The sequence below is a fragment of the Lissotriton vulgaris genome, chromosome 2_1, assembly GCF_964263255.1.
Source record: "Lissotriton vulgaris chromosome 2_1, aLisVul1.2, whole genome shotgun sequence".
NCBI lineage: Eukaryota > Metazoa > Chordata > Amphibia > Caudata > Salamandridae > Lissotriton > Lissotriton vulgaris.
Window position 1 is genome coordinate 148655384 of NC_141687.1, and position 27172 is coordinate 148682555.

Here is a 27172-nt window from a genome sequence, read left to right on the forward strand (position 1 = left end):
TGTGGATCCCCTGTGTCAGCTGGGTCTGTCCATGGTTGGTTTTGATCGTCGGGAGCAGTGTCCACATGATAGGTGGCATCCTCATCATCGTCATCCCCTGCATCCACATCTGAATATGTGGGTGAAAAAGACTGAGGTTCTTGTCCATAGGATTGCAGAGGTTCCACAAGAGCTGGTGAATTGGTTGAATCCCTCTTCTTCTTTAATGGAATCTTACATGACTCCATGGGTGTTTCTGGTATTATTTTCCTCTTATAAATGGACAGTCTACCAGTGTCCGAGTCGATGAACTGCCTCGACTCCTGTTCTTCAGGCTCTTCTGTAGCCTCGAGTCCCATCGGCACTCCTTTAATGGCTCTGATACCCTTTTTCGGTTCGAACATCTTCAGTCGCACCATCGGTGGCAACCCGAATTCGATTGGTGTCGATGCGGTCTGAATTTTTCCAAACAACTTCGGGGTTGAGGCCTTCTTCGGTCCGACCGCCGTGGCCTTTTCTTTGATGCGTTGGAGTGACTCCGACACCTGTTTGGATACGAATGGGGTCGGCTGTGTCGACTCAACAAGGTCCTTTCAGCCAGTCTTTGTCTTGGTCTCGGGCCTTGTCAGAGGATCGACCCCCTCTCTCGGTTCGAGCCTCTTGTCTGTTGCAACTCCATTTGGCCCCGACTTCGTCGGTTCGACAGCCTTGATCTTGGTCTTCGGTGCCCCAACCTTCGGCTCAATGACCTTTTTGAACTTCTCGGTATCGATGGCCTTCTGTTTCTTCGGCTCCGAGGGGTTTGAGGCATTGGAACCAACCTGAGTCAGCTGGACATTCGGTTTCGTTTTTGGTAGTGATGCTTTCGGTTTCGATTTCTTTGGATCGACCAATGGCATTTTCGATACCAATGGCTCTTAATATATGTTCGTAGCCGGGCCTTTATGCGGGGCAGTAGAACGAGTCGATAGATCTTGGGTAAGGCCTTGTGGCGATCCCTCGACCTGAGCCTTATCGAGTGCTTCATCGTCGGCCCCCGTATCGACGGTTGGGCCTAGCTCCTCGCCTGAGCTATCTTCTACGGGCCCAAGGGCCTCTGCGTCGTCTCCTACCTCATCGACGTTTTCTTCTTCTTCCAATATCTCTTCATCTTCGGCGTCATACTCGGAGTCATGCTCCGAAACAGGATCAGAGTGTTCTTCCCGATCCTCCAGATCAATGACCTCTTCGTCTTCGGTCCCGAATAGGTTTTCTGGATTAGGCACTGATCTCTGCGACTCTAATCGAGCCGCGCGTCGAATCCGAAGAGTTTTCTTCGACCTGAACCGGGCACAGGCCATACAGTTGGCTTTGTTGTGATCCGGGGACAGGCACTTGTTGCACACCGGGTGGACATCGATGTGCGGGTATTTTGCATTGCAAAGTGGACACCTCTTGAATGGGCTTCTTTCCATTGTAGATCGAAGATCGGGTCGAGTGTGGAAAACAAACCGTCTGATTCCTCGATGTCCTCTCGAAGCAAAGTTATTGGTACCGAACGAAACAATACCGACGCTGTCAAAAGCCTTTTGGCTTTGTAGAAAGTTTTCCTAACTTGAGCTAAGATAGTAACATCCGAACCCAATGGCGGAAAAAAACAATCTGAGGATGGAGGGGATGCCCATGCGCACTGTAGTCCAGGGGAGGAGTCACCTATCTTGTGATACTTCGAAGACTCTTCCAGGACAACAATGTACAATCATCCGGACTCAACACTAGGCAGCGATTTATGCACAGATATGAATTCAGCAGCCCACATGCCTCGAACATGAGGTTTTCAATGTAGTGAGCCCTGCAAAGGGGTTGGGAGGGTCACATGTGAACCTATGAAAAATCTCAATACTGGAGATCCACCAGGTACAGGTAAGCAACTTGTTTTTTCTCTAGTATTGAATCTTTCACAGATTCATAAGCTTGTATTGAATAGCAAGCCCGTATTTCGTTAATTCTCCTTGCTGACATAAGTACTAGAAGGAAGGCCATTTTTCACGAGAGCGACTTATTATCAGACTTATGAATTGGCAGGAAATACCTTCTAGTTAACTGGGCCAGCACTGTATTGAGCGGTCATGCAATCAGAGGCTTCTTGATTGGATGGTAAGTACTAGACAATCCTCGAAAACATTCCTTTTTTCAGCCTGTCAGACCATAAGAGTCTCTGATAACAGGAATCTCTGAACCGCGAAATCATACCAAGGTGAACTTTAATTGAGCTATGCGAGAAGGCAGATTGAGCCAAAGTGAGCAAATTTCAGGTTGTAGAAAGAGGAAGACAATTGTTAGAGGAACACCAATTACAAACTCTTGGCCATTTCACTCTGTACACTTTGTTCGTAGGGTCTTCTCCTGCCTTGGCAAGAAGGTCTCTAAATGGTAGAGGTATTTTCAGTTTGTGAACTTTTTTGCATTCAGGAGCCAAGAAGCTAAGTTGAGTGATGCCAGATTTTGGTGAATCACCTGGCCATTGTTCCTGGGTCTGATCTGAGTGAAATGTGTTTCTATTCTGACAGAAGGGGAAGTTCTGCGAGACAAAGTTGCCTTGGCAATGCTGGGGCTATTAAACTGATTCAACATGGTTCTCTTCCTTATGTTAAGAATACAATGAACCAGAGGGAGAGGCAGAAAAATGTAAGCAAATATTCCTGTCCATGCTATATTAAAGGCATTCCCCCATGACCTTTGTGGGGAAATCTGCATTTTCGATTGAGAAGAGCAGCAAAATGGTCTTGCAAGGGGTGTCAGCTGAGTCTGGCACAGCCCCCACGCGTAGCATTCCTTTGAAGATCTGCTTAGATTGTCTCTTCCTACTGATTGTTCATCCCTGTAAATGTTGTATCTTCAAGGAAATCCTGTGATGCGGAATTCAACTCCAAAAATCTTGTGCTTCCCTGGATAGGAGGCGCAATTTAGTTCGACCCAGTTTGTTCAGATAAAAACATTATGGTGGTATTACGTGCGTACTAAGACAGGCAAAAAGGCATGCAGTCCTAAAGCCACCACCCTTAACTCTAGGAAATCCGTGTGTTTTCTCTTCTTCATGGTAGACCATTTCCCACTGACTTCAAGGCCTTCATTGATGCATCTATTGCCATTAACTGTGGTGGTGCACAGAGGAATGTTGAACCGGTAGACATGTTCTTATCTCCATCCACCATTTGATAGCAGTTTATTTCTGGTGTTATGACGACGTCCTCAAATAATACGGTTAACTACTTCCATTGCTTGTCTATTTGTTCCTGCTGTGGCCTAATGAACAGTCAACAGTTGAGAATTAAAGAAATACAAGAAAACGTTATACCCAGTAACAATTTGCATCTCCTGGCTAAAATTTACCTTTTTCATTGAAAGAACAGAAGTCAGACAGTATCTTGGTAATACTTTCCCTTGTATTTAAGGCCCGCAAACTTTTGGGACCAGAACTGTTCCTAGGAAAGTAATTAGAGTCAAGGCACTATTTCTCTGTTTACTTTGAGGCCTAATTTCCTGAAAACTTGGAGTTAAGCTTCTGTTGAAGATCGGTCCTCCTGGTATGATGGAGCCTTTAGCAGTCAGTCGTCTAAATAAAGGAATATTTGGTACTGCTTTCTTCTAAGGTATGCCGTTGCCAGAGCCATGCATTTGGTAAATATTCTTGGGGCAGACTAAGCAGAAAGGGAGGGCTTTGAATTCGTAAGGACATCCAGCCACCTTGAATCTGATATACCTCCTGTATCCGACATGGATGGGAATGTGAAAGCAAGCGTCAATTTGGTCTTAATCGGCTTTTGGAAAACTGATGGCTGCAGAAGTTGGAGTATATCCTGAAGCATAACCATTATGAACTATTGCTTTTTGATGTAATTGCTGAGCTGTCTCAGATCCAACCAACACCTGTCTCCGCTTCCTGGATTTTTCTGCAGAAGAAAAAAGTTGAAGTAGAAACCTGTATTTTGATGCTCTTGTGGGTCTTCTTCTATTGCTCCCTTAAGTACAAATAACCTTATTTCCTACCTTAACAAAGGCATTAATGAAACCTCTTGTGAGGAAGTTATCTCTGAGGTGTCTACATAAATTCTAGGAGATTATCCTGTTGGATAATGTCTAGTACCCAAAGGTCTGAAGAGATGTTTCTCCACAGCTCTTGACAGTCAGAAAGAGTGTTGCCTACGTTCAAGAAAGCCCGTAAAGGGAAGATCAGAGTCATAAGACTGTCACTATGTTCTGGAAGGTTTATGCCCGTTTGCATAACCGGAAGATTTTCTTCTGAAGGTTTGTCTATTGTACGCCAACATAGGTCAGTATTGATGTGTCATCTGTTGAAGATATCCTTGCTAAAATTGCACATAGGAATGATACCCGGAAGGTTGGCAAACTCCCCTAGAAAGATATTGTCTCTGCCCATGGCACGACTAAACATTCGGAGCATATGTTGTTGAAGCACCGCTATCAGTCTTTATCGATAGGAGTGCATCGTGCATGTGCTTCCCAAAGAGTTCTTCCCAATTCAACTGCATGTCTAGTACCTTAGATTGAACCTCTGGCCTGAAAGAGGTTGCATTCAGCCACCTCTGGTGTCTTAAGACTGCTGCTCCAGCCAGCTGCCTGAAACCAGTTATTGCTACATCCATAGCCAGGTTTATAACCTATGAAGATGTCCTTTCTATTTATTGAAGTATATCAATAGCCTCTTTTTTTATTGTTTTCCAGTTGAAGGAAAGTACCTTTTTAAAATGGTCACCCCAAACTTTTGACTTGTAAATGATGTGATTTCGACAGGAAGTGCACTGGGTTTCTGCTTACCAGGTACCCAGTTCCAGAGCTATTTCCATAAAACCTTACAATTGTTTCCCCCAATTGGCAAAACATTTAGCACCCCCTATAAGTCTCTAGTAAATGGTACTCCTTGTACCTAGGGCCTGAGGTACTAAAGAACAAGTTACTTACCTTCGGTAACGCATTTTCTGGTGCATACAGAATCTGCCTGTGAATTTCTCACCTTGTGAATATCCCCCTGCGTCAGCAACATTCGGAAATTCTTTATGTAGCTTTGCGCCGACGTGGCCGACGTCACAGAAGCACGGTATCGTGCGCGGCTCCGCTGACGTCACTGACTCCATAATATGCCCACGTCGGCATGATGACATCAGTTCCACCCTTTTTTCCGTGCCCTCGAGGCACACGGACAGAAGAACAACAGTAGGTATACACACAATATACACAGTACCAAATAATCAAAATAACACACAGTGTGTAGTCAATGCAGGAAAGTAACAACATCAACACATTTCCTTTGACAACAAAGGAATATGCTACTTACCAGTATGCATCTGTTCTTGGCATGTAGGGCTGCTGACATTCATATCTGTGCATAGATCACCACCTAGTGTTGGGTCCGGATGATTGCACCTTGCTGTCCTGGAAGAGTCTTCGAAGTATCACGAGATAGGTGACTCCTCCCCTGGACTACAGTGTGCATGGGCATCTTCTCCATCCTCAGATTGTTTTTCACCATTGAGGCAGAGATGTAGATAGTAAAGTAAGAGATGGCCATGCAAAAGATAATGCTGCTACAGGCACCCGTGAGGAGGGCGGGCAATATGAATGTCAGCAGCCCTACATGCCAAGAACAGATGCATACTGGTAAGTAGCATATTCCGTTCGAGGCATGTGGGCTGCTGAATTCATATCTGTGCATAGACTGAATAGCAGTATCTCCTCTAGCGGTGGTCACTTGTGCCAGCTGCAGCAGTTTGAAAAAGAGTTTTGAGGACATCCTGGCATTCAGCAGCTGGCTGCTTTGCTTGCTTGCTTTGCTTGATTTGCTTGCACGTGTACACAGTAGTGTTTTGTGAAGTTGTGTATGGTAGTCCATGTGGCTGCTCTACATGTCTTCAAGAGGAATATTCCCTAGGAAAGCCATGGATGCCCCCATTTTTCGCGTAGAGTGTGCTCTCGGGGGGACAGTTAAAGTGCGTTAAGCCTTTTGATAACTTATTTGAATGCATTTAACGATCCATCTGGCTATTCCTCACTTTGATATTGGATTTCCTTTATGTTGTGGTGAAAAAGCAACAAATAATTGCTTCGTTTTCCTCAATGATTTCGTTTTGTCCACATAATAAAGCAGAGCTCTCTTTACATCCAGTGTGTGTATGGCTCTTTCAGCTTCTGACTGTGGATTTTGGAAGAACACTGGCAGTTCTATTGATTGATTAATATGGAAGTTGGATATGACCTTTGGCATAAACTTAGGGTTTGCTCTAAGAACCACCCTGTTAGCATGTACTTGCATGAAGGGTTGCTTGTAACTCGCCTGAGTGAGGTAATGGCAATCAAAAATGCCACCTTCCACGTTAAGAATTGCAGATCGCATGAGTGTAGAGGTTCGAAAGGAGGTCCCATAAGTCTGGTAAGTACTATAATTAGATTCCAGACTGGGGAAGGTGTGTGTCTTGGAGGGATCACCCTTTTAAGACCCTCCCTAACAGCTTTTATTGCTGGTACTCTAAACAGTGAAATGTGTTGCCTGTTTTGAAGGTATGCTGCTATAGCCGCTAGGTGTAGTCTTTTGGAAGAGTTGCATCTTTGAAGATGCAGCAGGTAACATATAATGTTCTGTATGGAAGCATCTAAAGGGTTGATTTGGTTATTGTTGGAGTAAATAACAAATCTCTTCCATTTAGCTGCATAGCACGCTTTTGTAGTTGTTTGCCTTGCCTCTTTAATGATGTTCATGATGTCTGGAGGCAAGTTAAGGTATCCAAATTCTAAGACTTCGGGAGCCAGATGGCTAGGTTCATCTGATTGGGATCTAAGTGTCTGATTTCTCCATGGTTCTGAGTTAGAAGATGGGGTGCGAGGCGCAGCCTTTGATGAAGAACTACTGAAAGTTCCAGGAACGTTGCGTACCATGGCTGTCTCGCCCATGTGGGAGCAACTAGGATCAGTGTGAGTGACTGTTGCCGCAGTTTGCGTGCCACCAGCGGAATCAGTGGTGCTGGGGGAAAGGCGTACGCAAATCTGCCTGACCAGTTCATCCATATCGCATTGCCTTGTGACAACGGATGAGGGAACCTGGCGTCAAAGTACTGGCATTTTGAGTTTTCGTTTGTGGCAAACAGGCCTATCTCTGGGTGCCCCCACTGCCTGAAGAATGGTTGGAGAACTTGGGGGTGAATCTCCCATTCGTGTAGTTGCTGGCTGTGCCTGCTGAGCAGGTCTGCAATCCAATTGTCTTTCCCTGGGAGGTGTTCTGCCAGGAGAAAGATGTCTTTTGGAGTTGCCCACTTCCATATGCTCTGTGCTAAGTGGGACAGTTGTTGAGAGTGTGTTCCTACCTGTTTCTGGATATAGTACATTGCTCTCATGTTGTCCGTCCGGATCAACACAGTCTTGCTGTACAAGTATTTTTTGATTGCTTTCAGGGCTAGGAATATCGCTAGCAACTCTAGTTGGTTGATATGCAGTTTCTTTTGTTTGTTTGTCCAGAGCCCTTGTACTGTGTAGTGAAGGAGGTGGGCTCCCCAGTTGTCAGTGATGCTGATGTAAAAGGTAACAAATGATATTTTGGATGGAAGAATCCAGGAGATCCATGTGATTATTCTTGCAATATATTGCGAATCTTTTCCATTTAGCGGCATAACACGCTCTGGTAGTGGGTCTCCTAGCCTCTTTAATGATGTTCATACAGTCTGGTGGTAGGTTTAGATAACCAAACTCTAAGAATTCAGGTGCCAGATCGCCAAATTCAGTTGGTTTGGGTCTGGGTGTCTGATTTCTCCATGGTTCTGTGTTAACAGGGAGGGTGTGAGTTGTACCTTTTGATGTGGAACTAGAGAGATCTAGTAGTGTGGTGAACCAAAGTTGGAGTGCCCATGTGGAAACTACTAGAATCAATGTGAGACACTGTTGTCTGAGCTTGCGCACTACTAATGGAATTAGTGGGAGAGGCAGAAAAGCGTACGCAAATCTACCAGACCAGTTCATCCATATTGCATTGCCTTCGGACAGTGGGTGTGGAAACCTGGCGGCGAAGGCTCGGCATTTTCAATTTTCGTGGGTGGCAAACAGATCTATGTGTGGGTGCCCCCACCTTTGGAAGAATGGTTGAAGAACTTGCGGATGTAGTTCCCATTCGTGAATCTGTTGTGACTGCCGACTTAACAGATCTATCTGATTGTGAACTCCTGGAAGGTGTTCCGCTAACAGATGTATGCTTTGAGGAATGGCCCATCTCCAAATGTTCTGTGCAAGCTGGGACAGTTGCAGAGAGTGTGCCCCCCCTGTTTTTGTATGTAGTGCATGGTTGTCAAATTGTCCGTCCGGATTAGGACAGCTTTGTTTTGTACTTGAAGTTGAAAAGTCTTGAGTGCTAAGAATATTGCCAGCAGCTCTAGATGGTTGATATGGAACAGTTTTTGTTGATTGTTCCATTGACCCTGAGTTGTGTGATGTAAGAGATGGGGTCCCCATTCTGTGAGGGATGCGTCTGTTGTGAGCACTACTTGTGGAACAGGCTCGAGGAACGGCCGCCCTTTTGTCAAGTTTTTGGTGTTCCACCACTGCAGAGCGCGATGCGTGTGGCTGTCGACTGACAACAGGTCTTTTAGTTGACCTTGAGCTTGGTTCCACTGTTGTGCTAGGCACTCTTGTAGTGGACGCATTTGCATGTGTACAGTGGTACACATGCACATTTGTGTGGTACTATGAAGTTGTGCGAAGGCTGCAGGTGCGAATTGGTGTAGTTTATTGTAAACTACAAGTCGTGCAACGTTTGAACTGTCTGATGTGTGTGTTGGACACACTGATTGAATGACTTGGCTTTTATGAGCCAGTCGTCTAGATAAGGGAAGACATGTATTTGTTGTCCTCTGAGATGTGCTGCTACCACTGCTAGGCACTTCATGAATACCTGTGGTGCTGTTGTCACTCCGAATGAAAGGACTTTGAACTGATAGTGTTGTCCTTCCAGTACAAACCTTAGATACTTTCTGTGAGCAGGATGTATGGGGATATGGAAGTAGACGTCCTTTAAATCTAGTGTTGTAAGGAAGTCGCCTTGTTGCAGCAGTGGAAGCACTTGTTGTAGAGTGATCATATGAAAAGGATCTGATTGTATGTAATGGTTGAGGGGCCTGAGGTCAAGAATTGGCCTTAGTGTTCTGTCCTTCTTGGGAATTAGAAAGTACAGCAAGTAAACCCCTGTTCCTTGTTCTTCTAAAGGAACTATTTGAATAGCATCTTTTTGTAGAAGTGATAGAACTTCCGGTTGTAGCAGAGTCAGATGGTATGTAGACATTGGATGCTGCCTTGGAGGTATTGTTGGAGGGGTTGCTGTAAGTTCTAGGCAGTAGCCTTGTTGGATAATCTGTCTTAACCACTTGTCTGTTGTAATGGTGTTCCAGACAGGCAGGAACTGTGTTAATCTGCCCCCTACAGGAGTGGAATGCTTGGGGGGAGCAGAGGGAAGTCACTGTTTTGTGGCGGCAGAGGATCGGTTGCTATTGTTACCGCAACCTCTTCTTTTATTATTGCCTCAGTATCCTCCTCTAAAGTTTCCCTTGTTAGAGGATGTTTGTGATTTGAAAGATGTTGTAGTGTCTGCTCCAGTTTGTTTGGAGCCTCCTCTGTAGAAGGAGCGACGAAAGGAGCTTCTAGCTGGTGTGGACTGTAAAGCCCCCATAGACTTTGCGGTGTCGGTATCCTTCTTCATTTTTTCCAGTGTAGTGTCTACTTCTGGGCCAAATAACTGGTCCTGATTAAATGGTTGTTTTAAAATAGTGGTTTCCACTTCTTGTTTAAACCCTGAAATGCGTAACCACGCAAGTCTCCTATGTATGATACTGGTATTTACAGCTCTAGATGCTGTGTCTGCGACATCTAGTGCGCATTTTATTGAGGCATTGGATATTAGCTTGCCTTCCTGTATAAGGTCATTTACTTGATCTTTGTTCTATCTGGTAGGTGCTCAAGTAGTTTTTCTAGTTGATCATAATGAACCCTATCGTAACGAGAGAGGAGGGCTTGTGTATTTGCTATACGCCAAATGTTTGTAGCTTGTGCAGCTATTCTTTTACCTGACGCATCAATTACTTTTGATTCTTTGTCAGGTGGGGGTGCTTCGCCAGAAGTTTGAGAGTTTGCCCTCTTCCTAGCATTGGCCACAACTAATGAGTCTAGTGGTAGATGTCCTTTAATGTAGACTGGATCTGTGGGTGCCGGTCAAGATTTTTTCTTGATTCTAGGGTTTAATATTCTAGTGCGTACAGGTTCTTTAAATAACTTTAGAGCGTGTTTTATGACCCCCTTGATCATGGGAAGAATTTGAGCAGACCGCTGAGACTGCTCAAAGGTATCTAGGAGTAAATCCTCCTCAATGTCATCGGAATGCATAGGGACTCCATGGTAAACAGCAGCTCTGTTTAACAGATGACCAAAAACAATGGTATCTTCTGGAGGGTAAGGTTTTGATGGGTATGACTGATGTTCAGCAATGTCAGGCACATTTTGAGGGTCTGTAAAGTCCCATATAGGCAAATTATTTGGGTTTGTAAAGTCCCATATACCCTCATCTACATGGTATGAATCAGGTTCTTGAATGTCCTCCCCTCCACCCAAATTGTATTCATCATCATTCTGCTGTGGGGAATGTGATGATAATGGGAGAATGTACAGGAGAGATTTGAGGTGATATGTGAGGAGGAACAGGAGAAGAAGGAAGAGGAGGTATAGGAGAGGAAGGGTGCATAAGATGTTGCACAGTCTTCTTGGCAGGAACCACAGGTGTGGGTGGTGCATCTGCTGGTCTCTTCTTGCGAGGCATAGCACCTACAGGACCTGTCTTTGGGTCTATGTAGATTTTCTTTTGTCGAGGATCTGGTCGAAAAAGTTCCTCCTCCTCTATAAACTTCTTGGGCGTCGATTTGTTCGGTTCCAGGGAAGGTTGTCGTGTGTCTTTAGCCTTGGGAGGTGTTATAACGTCCTGTGGCATAGTTTTCGGTGCCGAAGGTGACGTTTTCGGCTTTGTAGGCATGTTCGAGGATTTGGGCACCTCGGAATCAGGCTTTGAGTTCTTCAGCGCCGAAGATGTAGAAGTGGACGGCTTCGGAGCCGGTGCTTCTTTCTGTTTCGGTACGTTTTTATGTTTCGGTGCCGGTACTATTTTAGGCTTTGGTGCCGAAGGGTATTTTGGCTTCGGCGCCGAAGCATCTTTATTTTTCGGTGCCGATGGAAGAGGCTTGCTCGTTGTCGAGGCACTAGAAGTCTTAGTTGGTTTCTTCCGAGCCGGGCTGGAAGGCGGGGCTTTCGAAGCAGGTATTCAGTCTCGACTGGGCCCTTTGGGCGGAGTGCTGACCTTTGTCTTCAGTTTGGGCAGAATATGCGGTGCAGGGGCAGTAGTACTCACGCTTACCCGATGGAATGGAGTCATCTGAGTCGTCTGCCTCTGATACGATCTGGAGATCAGGTGAGTCTTCTTCAGGAACGAGGGAACCTCTTCGTCAAAGAGGTCTTCCGGTTCTGGAGCTTACCTCCTCATTTCGTGTCGACGGGCCCTCCGGTCCCGGATGGTTTTCTTCGATCGGAAGGATGCACAAGCTGTGCAGGTCGACTCGTCGTGTTCCGGCGATAGACAGAGGTTGCAGACCTCGTGGTGATCGCTATGTGGAAACTTTGCTCGACATACCGGGTATCTTTTGAACGGAGTTCTTTCCATGTGGTGTAGGCCGCACAGTGTCGGTAGGCTCAACGGCCCGCGTCGATGACCGAAATGGAACTGATGGCGTCGAAAGTATTGTAGTCGATATCGAGGGTAGTTTTTAGAAGTTTGAGGAAGTTCTGCACTTCGAAGTTGCTGAAAAGTGTTTTTCTAGTAAGAGCGGAGAAACTTTCATCCGAACCCAGTGGCAGAAAAAAACAATCTAAGGATGGAGCTGATGCCCATGCGCAGTATTGTCCAAGGGACGAGTCACCTATCTTGTGACTACAAAGACTTCTTCCAAGAAGACAACAACCTGCAATCATCCGAGCCCAACACCAGGTGGCGATCTAATGCGTAGTGTACAATCTACAGCTCATATGCCTCGAACACAAAGTTACAAAGTTAGTAGAAATTGTGAGCAACCAAAAATACCAGCTACAGAGGATCCCTCGGAAACAGTTAGCGTCGACGGCGCGGAAAAAGGGAATTGTTCTCATCACGCCGACGTGGGCCTATTATGAAGTCGGTGACGTCAGCGGAGCCGCGCACGATGCCATGCTTCTGTGACGTCGACCACGTCGGCGCGAAGCTACAAAAAGAATTTCCGAATGTTGCTGATGCAGGGGGATATTCACAAGGTGAGTAATCCAGTGGCAGATGTATCCATCAGAAGAGGGGCGCTAAGAGCTGTAGCATGAATTGTGCCACTCTAAGGGCCCCATCGAGCAAGCACATGCAAGGCTGCCATTACAGGCTGCGTGTCTTGGTGGAGACAAAAGTGAAAACATGGCAGGTCACACATCCTTGTGTGCCATGTTCTACCACTGCAGGCAATATTTGTAAGTCACTCTTACAGTAGGCTTAAAAACCCCAAGGGAGGGTGCTCAATATTACATGTGAGGGCATATCTGCATGAGCAGATATGCCCCTGTGCTGGACAGTCCTATTACTGACAGTGCAAGTAACCAGGGAAGCCATTTCAAAACATGCACGGGATGCCGGTGAAAATGAGTTCCCCGGCTACGTGATGGCTGAAGATGGGGATGCTTGGTATCAAACGGCTCATATTGATAAACCCAGTGTTGGATTTACCAATACATGCACACAGAGGGCTCCTTAGAGGTGCCCTCTGAAAACTTAACAGCCTCTGGTGTGCTCGCTGACTGGTTTATACTAGCCTGCCAAGCAAGACACTGTTCTGACCTCCTAAGGTGAGAGCCCCCTGCTCTCAGGAGACCCAGAACAAAAGCCTGTTCGGGAAGAGGGTGTCACACCCCTTCCCATAGGATGACCTGACCTACTTATTAGCCTTCCTAGGCCCTTAAGCTACAAAGAGCTGCCGCCTTTGAAATACGAATCTGGCGCCCCTCACATGACATGAAGCTGATCTCCTTTGTCCAGAGCCCCTATTGCACCTGGACAGATGGGAATATTAGCTGATCAGGTAGGAGTGCCACCCCAGGCTAGCGCCATCCATAAGGTCGGATAAATTAAAGCGGATAAAACGTTTTAGAAGTTGACATCTTTGTGCTGGCACATTTTGGCCCACTTTTACCAGGAAGTGATCATATGGCGTAGTGACCCCAAGTTTCAGTAGCCCATTGGCTTCTACCCTCCCCTAACGCCCCTAAATTCAGTCTTCAGGTGAGACCCTAGCACCAGAAGAACAGATCCTGCCAACCTGAAAGACTAAGGACGTGAAGAGTCGCCTCCTACACAAACTGAAGGTCCAGCAACTGACCTGTCACCAATGCTGCCAGCCTGCCTGCTGACTTCGACAACTGCGACAAAAGTCGGCTTGTCCTGCAGCTGCGGAGTCTCCGAAGCCCGGGAGACCTGACAGCTCTTCACTTAGGAACCAAGACCTCCGAGAAGTTGCAAACCTGCTTCCCAGCATCCTGCAAGCAACAAAAGACTTTGATGAGGACTTTGTGAGCGCAGAAATCAGACGCCTGAAGAAACCACTGCACCAGTGTCACAAATCCAGAGATGAAGTGGGTCAAAGGTATCATTGTGGTAACCCAGGCCTCCACAGACTGAGTGCACCATGATTTCGCCACCTGTGAATTCTCAGACATCGCCTGCAGCCTCTGCAAGCAGAACCCCTCCACCACGACTGCTCCCAGTAAGGAAATCCCAACGCCTAAGGACACCTCTGCACCCATTGCTCCTGGGCTGTGGAGAAGAGGAATAAAGGTGTCCCTACGTCCGAGCATCGTGAGGCCCAATCCCCCGTGCAGGACGGCCTGACTGGCCTCCCAGTACGAGCCTGCACCCTCTTTACCCGAAGGCCAATTCCCATGAGTAACATTGGGCACCCGCCGCAATTATGCAACTCTGCACCCGGCTGCCATATGCAGCTAGTGGGGTCTTGCTGGTGCTGCCTTGGACCTTGCCCAGCACTCACTTTCACTCCTTGAGATTGGTCCTGTAAGTCACTGTACTATACCTGAATACCGCATCAAATTTCCCTCCCATAGGATAACATTGCAGCTTCTAAAAATTGCACTGTAGACTTTTTGAACTGAATTCCCATTTAAAAACTTACTTACCTAAACAATTTACTTCCGATGCCTAAACAAATATAAAGATACTTGCTATTTTCATAAATTGGTGTGGATCTCCTTCTCAAGCCGTGTGTCATATTTATTGACCATTGTGTGTATTTTCAGACGTTTCCTCTGTGATAAGCCTATGGCTGCTCGGCCCCACTACCCCTCAGAGGAGCATCTTGGGATTGTCAGCAGCAAGTCCCCTGTCCACTCATAAGGGAATCCATGGACACTTTACAAGAGAAATCTCATTTTGATATATCATATAAAGAGCCAGTTTCCTACGCAGATAAAAGGTCAAGGAATGACGCTAAGCTTGTTGACATTTGCCAGTTATACCTACCCAATATTGCAAGGGCTTTAGAGGCGCTTATCGTCAACATGGCTATATAAGAGAAACTCCTACCAATCAATCAAACAGGATTTACAGAGCGCAATAAATCACCTACAAGGGTATCTAGGTGCTGAGATACTTGCTGCTTCGGGAAGGTTCTGTTCAACGACCATTTCTTGAGTCCCTTCCTGAATTCCAAGATAGAGGGGGAGGTTCAGAAGTGGAGGGGTAGGTTGTTCCAGGAATTCACAGCGAGGTGCAATACGCAGCTTCCTCCACTGTTGCTTCAGTGGATATGGGGGGGGAGTTGGAGGCACGCTGAAGCAGGACGCAGAGTGCAGGTGTCTGGAGGGCTGGTGGAAGTTGGTGCGATAGTTGATATATGCTGGTCTTTGCTTGTGAAAGGCTTTGTAGGTGTGGATCAGCACCTTGAATTGACATCTTTTCTGAAAGGGGAGCTAATTGAACTTCTTGAGGTAAGTGTTGATCTGGGTCCCTTTAGAAGGTCGAAGAGGAGTCCATCTGAGGAGTTCTGTATGGTTAGCAGTCTCTTCAGGTGGTGTGTGGAGATTCTAACGTAGTGTGTATTGCAGTAGTCCAGCTGGCTGGTTAATAGGGCCAGAGTGACTATTCGCGTGGTGCTGACGGTGAGCCATTTGATCTTACAGAGCATGCAGAGAGTAAGGAAGCAGGCAGAAGATATTGCATCGATCTGACTTTTCATGGTGAGCCTGCTGTCCAGGATAATGCGAAGGATGCGGCATGGTCTGTCTGAGTGGGTGAGAGTCCCATGAGTCGTTCCATGGGAAGGTGTTGTTTATTAGGTTCAGTGCTTCCGTTTTGTCTGCGCTGAGTTTCAGGCAGCTGTTTTGTATCCATTAGGCGATGCTAGTCATGCACCTGTAAAAGTAGTGGAGGAGTCTTCTGAGAGCAAGAGGATGTACTAGGTATCGTCTGCTTAGGATATGATGTGTAGTCCATGGTTTCTGACTATGTTGGCCAAAGGGGGTTTTGTAGGTGTAAAGCATTGTAGGGCTGAGGGACGCCTCGGATATTTTTGGGTTTAGTGGCAGGCGGATTCTCAAGGTCCTTCCAGTGAGGAAGGAAGCGATCCATTTGAGGACATTTCCTTGGATTTCAATGCGATTAAGCCTCTTGATAAGGGTGTGGTGAGATACGATGTTGAATGCTGCTGAGAGGTCAAGGAGGATCAGAGCCACCAGTTCTCTGTGGTCAAGGAGAGTTCTGATGTCAGTGGTAGCGATCAGGGAGGTTGTCGTGCTGTGGTTGGTGCAGAATTCGTATTAGGAGGCGTGCTGAAGATTGTTATTCTCTGGGTGTTCCGTGAGTTGGAGGTGGACGGTCTTAGAGGACTTTGGCAGAAAAGGGGGACGGGGGGGGGCAGAGAGATGGGATGGTAGTTCTCGAGTACACTGGGGTCAGCGGACAGGTCCTTGAGAAGAGGTTTGACTCCTGTATGTTTCCACACTTTGGGGAAGGTGGCTTTGGTGACTGATGCATTGAGAAAGGCGCTGATCTCATTGCTGATCATCTTGCTCCAGAGATTGAAAAGTTGGTGGGGCAGGAGTCCATGGGTGGATGGAGTTCATAAAAGATGTAGTTCTCAGTGTGGTGAGCTGGTCCCAAGCATTTAGCTGGTGGTCAGGGTTAGATCTCTGCAGGATCGAGGAGGCCGAGGATGTTTGAGGCAGTGGTTTTGGTGGATCAAAGTTTTATAGATGGTGGAGATCTTGTCATGGAAGAAGTCTGCCAGGGTGTCTCAGAGTTCTTGGGAAGTGGTGATGTTTTCGGTGGCTGAGAGGTTGGGGAACTCTGATGATGTTGGAGTGTTATACCATGGTTAGAACTGGTTCTGATGGAGTTGGCTAGGGCACTCCTAATCTTTTTTCAGGATTTTGTGGTACTGGTTGAGGGATGTCGTGAAGGTGGTTGAGCCTATGGGCTCCTTGCTGATGCACCAATTTCTTTCTAGGCAGTTGCTTTCCATGGTTCTGAGTTCAGTGGAATACCAACTGGCCTGTTTGGTGGATCTAACGAGTTTGGTGGCCTTGACGGGGAGAGACAGTCAGTGCAATCACTAAAAAACCCATTTTTTTAAGAACAGCCTATTAGTGTTCTTTTTCCTTTAGCTGGCCACTTGCTTGTTTTTTCCCTTTACCGCGCCAGGACACTCTGGTAGTAACGGAGCGCGTTATAAAACACCAAATAATAATAATAATAATAATCAGTGATCCAGGCGGAGAAGTTCTTTACAGCCTGCTCTAGGGTGGTTGAGGTGTCAGGGAGGGAGGTGTTGAAGATGTCGGTCCACTAGCTCTTATACTTTGTTCCAGCTGAGAAGTGTAGTGCTGGGCAGCTTGGTGGAAGTGAGGGGGATCCTATGAAGAAGTTGACAATCGCGTGGTCTGTCCAGGTGAGCTCGGTGATATGGCTGAACTGGACTCTGTGGTCAGCAGTAAATATGGGGCTGGGCATGACCTGCATTGTGTGTAGGGTTGGTGGCTAGTAGGGTGAGGCTGTTCATGCTTTCAAGGAGGTTGGCTGTGTTGCTCCTAAAGTTGCCAAGGTTAAAATTGAGGACTCTGAGGAAGATTTAGACCTTGGAGTGATGAATTCGGGGATGGCATAGCAGAAGCTGGGGTATGGGTGCCACTGATGGTGGTGGTGGTGGTATTGCAGCTAGACTGGAGTTTGAAATTGAGGTGTGGTATCATTTGTGGCGGTGGTGCAGTGGATGTTTCTTTGGGGATGATGGCGATTCCACCTCTCTGTTTCTTAATGTGGTCCCAGTGTGCTATCTTGTAGCCATCGGGAGTTCCTGAGGCGATGTCTGGTGCGAATGAAGGGTTGAGCCAGGTCTCAGCGAGGAAGATGTCGGGTGTGAGGGAGGTGATGGTGTCCCAGATCTTGGTGACATGCTCGCAGAGTGATCATTATTTTCTTATCTAACCACCATCCCACCATATCAGGAGGCGTGGAAAATGGTATAGTAAGATTTCTTGAACTTTGTACCGCTTGCATTATCACAGAATATATAGGTATCTTATCTAGACAATATGGAGAGTTGTCAGGGCTTTTTTTAAATTATCAATTCGAGGTATTACTGCAGACTGTTGCAGGGCTTTTCATTACCTTAAGTCTTTCTGCGCATTTGTGATCGTTTTTCGGTAACAACTTTTCCTTGCCGTTTCTTTGAAATCATAGAGAAAGCAAACCATTTGATGAACTGGCAGAGGAAAGTTTAGCTTCCCACAAGTGCATGGAAACCCCCTATGTCATCAGATGGGGCAGTTTGTAGCCGGAGGCTTTGGAGTGTCTGACGCAGGTATAATGTCTAAATACCCCTTTGTGGGCCCTTCTGACATGTAAGATTGTTAGGGATATCACAGTTTCAAAATTACCCAGCAGTTAATGGTCAGGAAAAGTTCAAAGCAACAGCTTCTAAAAGAACTGAGCAGAGTTTAGGGAGACTCCCTTCACACGTTGTGCGGTAGGAAATCTGAGCCATGGTCCCCCATGAGGAGGAGGATGATTCAAAAACAGTTCTTTATTTGACTGATGTTTAGTTCTTCATAAATCAATGTGAATTGGATAACAATATCACTCCTTTGGACTTAACTGTGTAATTCTTAGCTTTTTACAGGCTGCTGTATTTACCGTTGGGCTCCCACCTAGATGATAGGGGAAGAACCAAGCATGTGATCTATGAAAGATTCAATACTGGAGAGTTATGAAATTCCACATTTATTTATCTAGCAATTAATTTTAAATCTCCCTTTGTTATTACTGAGTCACAAAGTTCATTAAAAAACCAGCTCCCTCTACCCCAATGCAAGGGCATGCGACAATGGTAAAAGACTCAGTATGACCTCAAAGACTGCCAAAATAACAGTGCACTTATTAAGAATCTAAGGGATTTGTTCAAAGGAAGATGACTATTTGGCATGAAAGTACCTATGTAAAAAGAAATACACTGTTCCAGGTGTCTTTACGGGTTCCTAAAGGAAAATCAAACCAAAATTAACATTAAGAACTTAATTTTGTGCAATCAGGACGTTAAAAACCAGCATGCAGGTGCCTCACCTCCAGGAGTAGGTTTATCTGGTTGGATATCTTCACGCGTAGAATTCAAGAGCTCATGCCTAAGAGAAGAAGTTGAACATTGTTAGAACTATTTGAAGGAGAAGGTTACTTAGCTAAAACAATCAGTTTGCAGCTTGTGGTGCAGTAGATCACATGCTCTGCACACTCCTGCTATCTAGTCTTAAGAGCAGACATTGGTAGTGTTTTTTCTACAAAGTAAGATTTGCTTTCAAGCCGACTCGTGGTCCTCTCTCCCCCCACAAAAAAATAAAAATAAACTTGCAAGGCACCCTGACAATTCAGGTTACATTGTGTTTCCACCTATAGGGGTGAGAGTAAGGTGTAGTGACGTAAAGCAGTACAGTGTATTCATATTTGTATAGTGAATGTTTTTGAAAGCAATTAAACCTTATACCATGAGCTTGCTTCCTAAGAAGTCAGAGGGTTCATGTGAATTTACAACACTAAAAGTTGTAATCAAATAGTCACAGATCACGCTATCCTTTTGCAACGTCTGCTGCTGGATAATCACAAACTCTACACAGATTGAAAAGCAGTGCCCTGTTTCCTGACCCTCTGGCCTGCAGGCTGTAGCATGAGAAACTTGGAATAGAGTTTTAAGAACAGTTTGCCAGATGTGTGCTTCTCAGCATCCATGGATGTTCAACAACTATAGCTTGCTAAAAGTGTAGATAAACAAGTTACTTACCTCCGTTAAGGTTTTTTCTGGTGGAAATAGTATCTCCTTGTGGATTTCTCTCCTTTTGAATTACACCATGCGCAGCATTCCACAGAAACATTTCTCCATAGCTCTCCCACGTTGACTAAGTTATCGGAGCAATAAGAAGATGTCATCAGAGCAATAAGAAGACCTCGTCGGTTTGCTGACGTCAGTTCCACCCATTTTTTTTCGTGGTTTCAAGTCTAACAGGTGTACGCACAACATTTCTATTAGTATACACAGTATACAAGACCAAGAAAGAAACTGGAAATTCTAAAAGAAATATGCTACTTACCAGTATGCATCTGTTCTTGGCATGTAGGGCTGCTGACATTCATATCTGTGCATAGATCGCCGCCTAGTGTTGGGTCCGGATGATTGCACATTGTTGTCCTGGAAGAGTCTTCGAAGTATCACAAGATAGGTGGCTCCTCCCTTGGACTACAGTGCGCATGGGCATCCTCTCCTTCCTTAGATTGATTTTTGCCATTGTGGCAGAGATGGAGTATGATACAGTAAGTGATGTCCATGCTAGAGGTTAATTCTGAGTGCTACAGCTGTGACAGGCACCGGGGAGGAGGGCGGGCGATATGAATGTCAGCAGCCCTACATGCCAAGAACAGATGCATACTGGTAAGTAGCATATTCCGTTCGAGGCATGTGGGCTGCTGAATTCATATCTGTGCATAGAATGTATAGCAGTCTCCCCCTTAGCGGTGGTTGCCCGTGCCAGCTGCAGCAGTCTGAAAAAGAGTTTGGAGAACAGCCTGTTCTACAGCTGCTTGCAGTGTACATCTACGCAGTAGTGTTTGGAAAAATGTGTGTATGGTAGACCATGTGGCTGCTCTACATATTTCCTCTAGAGGAATGTTTCCTAGGAAAGCCATGGATGCCCCTAGCTTGCGTGTTGAATGCCCTCTTGGGGGTACTGTTAATGTGCGTTTAGCTTTCTGATAACAAATTTGAATGCACTTAATCCATCTGGCTAAACCCGGTTTGGAAATGTGGTTGCCTTTGTGCTGCGGTGAAAAGGCAACAAACAGTTGCTTAGTTTTTCTGAAATGTTTTGTCCTGTCTATATAGTACAGGAGAGCTCTCTTAACGTCTAGTGTGTGTAGAGCTCTTTCTGCCACTGAATCTGGATTCGGGAAGAACACTGGCAATTCTATTGTTTGATTGATGTGAAACTGGGATACCACCGTTGGCATAAAGTTAGTGTTTGTATGTAGCACTACCCTATTTGCGTGAATTTGGATGAATGGCTCCTGAATAGTTAGGGCCTGCAGCTCACTAACTCTTCTAAGTGATGTAATAGCCACTAGAAAAGCCACTTTCCACGTTAGGAATTGTATTTCACACAAGTGTAGAGGTTCAAAAGGTGGTCCCATCAGTCTGGTTAGAACCACGTTTAGGTTCCAGGCAGGTGAAGGTGGGTGTGTAGGAGGAATCACTGGTTTGAGTCCCTCCATGAAAGCTTTAATAGCAGGCACTCTGAAGAGTTAAAGGTGCTGCCTGTTCTGAAGATAAGCTACCACCGCAGCTAAATGTATACGTATGGAACTGTAGGCTATATTGCATCTGTGTAAATGTAATGTTTTGAGTTGATGCATCTAGCGGATTTATGTAATTATTGTTACAATAAATGACAAATCGTTTCCACTTTGCCGCATAGCATGCTCTGGTTGTAGGTCTTCTTGCCTCCTTGATAATATTCATACAGTCAGGAGGCAAGTTCAGGTAACCAAACTATGACTTCAGGAGCCAGATTGCAAGGTTCAACGGTTGCGGATCTGGGTGCTGAATGTCTCCATGGCTCTGCGTTAAAAGACTGGGTGTTAGTCGCAGCCTTTGATGAGGCACCACTGAAAGTTCAAGGTACCATGGTTGCCTCACCCACGTTGGAGCAACTAGGATGAGTGTCATCGAGTGTTGTCGCAGTTTGCGTGCCACTAGTGGTATGAGCGGGGTTGGGGGAAAAGCGTACGCAAACCTGCCTGACCAGTTCATCCATATCGCATTGCCCTGAGACTGCGGATGTGGAAACCTGGTGGCGAAGCTTTGGCATTTTGCGTTTTCCCTAGTGGCGAACAGGTCTATCTCTGGGTGACCCCACTGCTGGAAATACGGTTGTTGCACTGAGGGATGTATCTCCTACTCGTGCATTTGGTGGCTGTGTCTGCTGAGCAGATCCGCCATCTGGTTGTCCCTGCCTGGGAGGTGTTCCGCCATGAGGAATATGTTTCTCTGAATGGCCCACTTCCACATGCTTTGCGCTAGATGTGACAACTGTGGAGAGTGTGTTCCTCCCTGCTTCTGTATGTAGTACATGGAAGTCATGTTGTCCGTCCGGATCAACACTACTTTGTTGCACAACTGTACCTTGAACGCCTTCATTGCCATAAAGATTGCCATCAGTTCCAGCAGGTTGATGTGCATCTTCTTTTGCGGTGTCGTCCATAGTCCCTGCACTGTGTGGTGGAGGACATGCGCTCCCCATCCTAGGAGAGATGCGTCCGCTGTCAGCACTATTTGTGGTACAGGCTCTTGGAACGGTCGTCCCCTGTAAAGGTTTTGTGGGTTCCAACAATGCAGAGAGTTGTATGCGCGACCGGACACCAACACTAGGTCTTTCAATTGTCCTTGAGTCTGGGTCCACTGTCGTGCTAAGCACTCCTGAAGCGGACGCATGTGTAGTCTCGCCTGAGGGACTATGAAGATGCAGGAGGCCATGATGCCTATCAACTGCATAAACACCTGTGCTGGGAGCGAGTGTTGTGGTCTGAATTTCTGAATCAGTAATTGAATGCTGTTGATTCTTGCCGAGTTTGGCTGTGCGCCTTTGCTGTGAGAGTGTCTATTATCGCTCCCAGGTACTGTCGTACGTGGGCGGGTTGAAGATGAGACTTTGGGTAGTCTAATGAGAATCCGAGGCTGTGCAGGAGGTGAATAGTGCGGGACATGTGGCTGGCACATTGCTGGGCTGACTTTGCTTGGATAAGCCAGTCGTCCAGATAGGGGTAGACGTGAATATGCTGTCTCCGTAGGTGCGCAGCTACTGTCGCTAGGCACTTGATAAACACCCTGGGGGCTGTTGTCACCCCGAAAGGCAGGACCTTGAACTGGTAGTGCCGATTCTGTATAGTAAACCTGATATATTTCCTGTGTGCCGGATGTATTGGTATGTGGAAATATGCGTCTTTTAGGTCTAGTGTTGCGAGGAAATCTCCCTGACTGAGTAATGGTAGAACGTGCTGTAAAGTGAGCATGTGAAAATGTTCTGACAAGATGTATTGGTTTAGGGGCCTGAGGTCAAGTCAAGTCAAGTCAAGTCATAAAATTTGTATAGCGCACTACATACCCAGAGGGTTTCAAGGCGCTTAGGAAGGGGAGGAGGATTATTTGTCAAATATCCACGTTTTAAGCTGCTTTCTGAACGCTAGGTGATTCTGGGTGAGGCGAAGGTAAGCGGGGAGTGAGTTCCATGTTTTGGCAGCCAGGTATGAAAAGGATCTGCCTCCCATGGTGGTCTTGTTGATGCGAGGTACAGTGGCGAAGGCTTGGCTGGAAGAGCGAAGTTGGCGGGAGGGGGTGTAGAAGGACAGTCGAGAGTTGAGGCAATCTGGTCCGATGTCGTAGAGTGATTTGTGTGCGTGGGTAAGCAGTCGGAAAGTGATCCTCTTATTGACGGGTAGCCAGTGGAGGTCTTTAAGGTGACCAGAGATGTGTTCGTTGCGTGGGATGTCTAATATGAGCCTGGCTGAGGCGTTTTGGATTCGTTGTAGTTTCTTCTGGAGTTTAGCGGTGGTACCTGCGTAGAGGGTGTTTCCGTAGTCCAGTCGGCTCGTGACTAGAGCGTGGGTGACTGTTTTCCTTGTTTCGGAGGGGATCCAGCGAAATGTTTTTCTGAGCATGCGAAGAATGTTAAAGCAGGAAGAGGATACGGCGCTGACTTGTCTGTTCATTGAGAGTGAAGAATCCAGGATGACGCCAAGGTTCCGTGCGTGGTCTGTCGGGATGGGTGCTTTTCCGAGGGCTTCCGGCCACCAGGAGTCGTCCCATGCAGAGGGGGATGTACCTAAGATGAGGACTTCTGTTTTGTCTGAGTTCAGTTTCAGACGGCTTTGTTTCATCCATTCGGCGACTTCTTTCATTCCTTCGTGTAGGTTAGTTTTGGCGGTGCTGGGGTCCTTGGTGAGAGAAAGGATCAGTTGAGTGTCATCCGCGTAAGAGATGATGTTGAGGTTGTGTTGGCGGGCGATGGCCGCGAGGGGGCTCATGTATACGTTGAAGAGGGTGGGACTGAGTGAGGATCCTTGAGGTACGCCGCAGATGATTTCAGAGGCCTCGGACTTGAATGGTGGGAGGCGGACTCTCTGGGTTCTTCCGGTGAGGAACGAGGTGATCCATTCCAGTGCTTTTCCTTGGATTCCGATGTTTCTGAGGCGTTGTAAAAGGGTGCTGTGGCAGACTGTGTCGAAGGCTGCAGAGAGGTCGAGGAGGATGAGGGCGACTGTGTCTCCATTGTCCAGAAGAGTTCGAATGTCGTCTGTTGCTGCGATGAGGGCGGTCTCAGTGCTGTGTTTGGCTCAGAAGCCAGATTGTGAGGGGTCGAGTGATTTGTTGGCTTCGAGGAAGGCGGCGAGCTGGTTGTTGACGGCTTTCTCGATGACTTTGGCCGGGAATGGAAGAAGCGAGATGGGGCGGTAGTTTTTGAGTTCGGTGGGGTCCGCTGTGGGTTTTTTCAGAAGGGCGGTGAGTTCAGCGTGTTTCCAGTCTTCTGGGAAGGTAGCGGAGTTGAAGGAGCAGTTGATGACGTCTCGGAGGTGCGGAGCTATGACGGAGTCTGCTTTGTTGAAGATGTGGTGAGGGCATGGGTCTGTGGGGGATCCAGAGTGGATGGAATTCATTAGGCGGATGGTGTCCTCAGTGGAGATTGGGTTCCAGGCGTTAAGGGTGTTTACGGGGGGAAGATGGTCAGCAGATGGTAGGGTGGGTTGGCTTCCGGGTTGGTTGTCAAAGCTGTTGTGGATGTCAGCAATCTTGTTGTGGAAAAAAGAGGCTAGGGAGTCGCAGAGGGTTTGAGAGGGGGTGATGTCGTTGGAGTTGGCCGAGGGGTTGGAAAATTCCTTGACGATGTTGAAAAGTTCCTTGCTGTTGTGGGCGTTGTTGTCAAGTCGATCCTTGAATGCTGTTTTCTTGGCTTTTCGGATCAGTTGGTGGTGAGTTTTTGGGGATTAAGAAGTACAGCGAGTATACCCCTGTTCCCTGTTGTTCTATAGGTACGAGTTCTATGGCCCCTTTTTGCAGCATGCTGATGACCTCTTGCTGCAATAAGTGTATGTGCTCTGCAGACATAGGACGGTGTCTTGGGGGTATGTTGGGTGGAGTGGAGGTTAGCTCTAGACAATAGCCGTACTGGATAAGTTGTCTCACCCACCTGTCTGTGGTAATGCTCTCCCAGACAGGCAGGAACTGCTGTAATCGTCCCCCGACCGGTGTTACATGGTCTGGGGGCAGTGACAAGACGTCACTGTTTAGTATTGGCGGAGGATCTGGTGTTCTTCCCTTGTCCTCTGCCTTTGTTGCTGTTGCCACGGTATCCACCTCTATTGTTTTTACTATAGGTGGTCTGCGTGCTCCCTTTATTGTATGGAGTCTGCTGGGATGCCTGGCCTCGTGTAGCTCCTCTGTTACCGGAGCGACGAAAGGAGCCTCCTCTGAATTGTTGTGACTGCAAGGCACCCATAGACTTAGCTGTCTCTGTGTCCTTTTTATTCTTCTCTAATATTGTGTCCACATCAGGACCAAATAAATAATCAGGGTTGACAGGCTGATTTAATTAAGTGGTTTGAATCTCAGGTTTAAATCCAGAGATGCGTAACCACGCATGTCTCCTGAGCATGACACTTGTATTGATGGCCCTGGCTGAGGTGTCTGCTGCGTGTAGCGCACATTTATTGGATGCGTTAGATATGAGTTTTCCCTCTTGTATCAGTGTTTCTGCTCCCTCCTTGTAGACATCAGGCAAATGTTGTAGCAGTTGCTCTAGTGTGTCATAGTGAGCCCTATCATATCTGGCTAATAGGGCTTGTGTATTAGAAATTCTCCATATATTAGCTGCTTGAGCAGCCACATTTTTTCCACAAGCCTCTAATATCTTAGACTCCTTGTCTGGAGAAGGAGCATCACCAGTGGTTTGTGAGTTGGCACACTTACGAGCATTAGATACCACCAAAGAGTCCAATGGCAGCTGTCCCTTTATATATGTAGGGTTCACAGGTGCTGGTCTATTTTCTTCGATTCTAGGGTTAACAACCCTTGCTCTTGTGGTTTCTTTGAAAATGTCTCCTGCGTGTTTAAGGACACCTTTCAACATTGGCAATGTCTTGACTGATTTCTCTGAAGTGGAGAAAGTGTCAAATAGGAAGTCTTCTTCAATTGGGTCAGCATGCATCTCCACATCATGATTGTTTGCTGCCCTTTCTATTAATGCGTTAAACGCAGCTGTATCCTCTGTTGGCGAAGTCTTGACAGGATAAGAATGAGTGTCAGGAATAGTTTGTGACTTCCCCGGGTCTACAGGGTCTGTCCAGGCTTGAGTCTGGTCATCCTGATCCGTGTCCACAGGATAATTAAATTCCTCATTGTAGTCATACCCCACATCCTCATCAGTGCGTGTGGGTGAGTATGCAAAAGTGTCCTGGCAATGGGACCTTACAGTCTCAAAAAGAACAGGTGATGTGGAAGAATCCCTTTTCTTTTTGAGTGGAAGTTTATATGTTTCAAGAGGATTTTCTGGCCTGATCTTCCTCTGATAAATAATAAGTCTGCCAGAGTCAGGGTCGATATGTAACTTTGACTGCTCATCATAGGAGGGCTCTTGGTACACAATTTCCTCTTCTAGAGAATGACTCCTTTTCCCCATCAACACCTTCTTGGACGTTTCGATCCCCGTTTTCGGTTCGAACGCCTTAGGCCGTGCAGTTGGGGGCAGTCCGGATTTTATCGATGGCATAGTCTTTGTAGACTGACTGACCTTCGGGGCCGGCGTCGTCGTCGGTCCGACCGAGTCTTTTCCCCAATATGTTTTAGGCTTTGCGACGACTTTTGCACCTGTTGCGTTGGAGGCGCACTCTTCTGCCTCGACTCAACGTGCTCCTTTGCGCCGCTCTTGGTCTTCAGCTCGAGGCCTTTCACGAATTGTGGCCTGTTGACTCGTTGCTTCGGATCGAGAACCTTCTGAGACTCGAGTCCCTTATTTGTGTCGATGTCCGTCGAGGTCGACCTCGTCGGTTCGACGTGCTTAACTTTAGTCATGGCTTCAGTGTACCGATCTTCGGTCAGACACCCTTCTTCGCCGAATCCGAAGGATCCGAACTTTTCGATCCGAAGACTGTCTCCAGCAGTTTCGGTTTCAGTTTCGACTCCATGGCTTTTGGTTTCGTTTTAACCAGAGACTGGTAATGTTCGACAGATGGCTTGTGTGTTATATTCTTAGCCAGGCTGAGACGCACCGCTATAGAATGTTTTTCATGATCTTGGCTAAGGCCTTCCGGTGAGGCCTCGACCTGAGCCCCTGGAAGTCTTTTAGTGTTTGTACTGGGCCCCGTACTCACGGTTGGGCCTGGTTCATCGCTCGAGTCGCCATCGACAGCTCCGATGGCTGTTGCGTCGTCCCCTACCTAGTCGACGTTTTCATCTTCGACATTTTCTTCGTCTTCTTCTTCATAGTAGGTGGAGTCATGCTCCGAACCGGGATCAGATTG

The 27172-nt window shown here is 46.8% G+C and overlaps 1 protein-coding gene across 4 annotated transcripts in view; it reads right to left on the reverse strand.

The window, feature by feature from the left end:
• The window catches only part of GTF2I (general transcription factor IIi), a 1434650-nt gene that overhangs the window by 849673 nt on the left and 557805 nt on the right, over window positions 1–27172 (reverse strand). For all 4 annotated transcript variants that reach the window (XM_086954596.1, XM_086954597.1, XM_086954594.1 and 1 more), the window contains one exon: window positions 18686–18744. In XM_086954596.1, the coding sequence (XP_086810722.1) occupies window positions 18686–18744 (59 nt within the window). The remainder of the gene's footprint in view (window positions 1–18685; window positions 18745–27172) is intronic.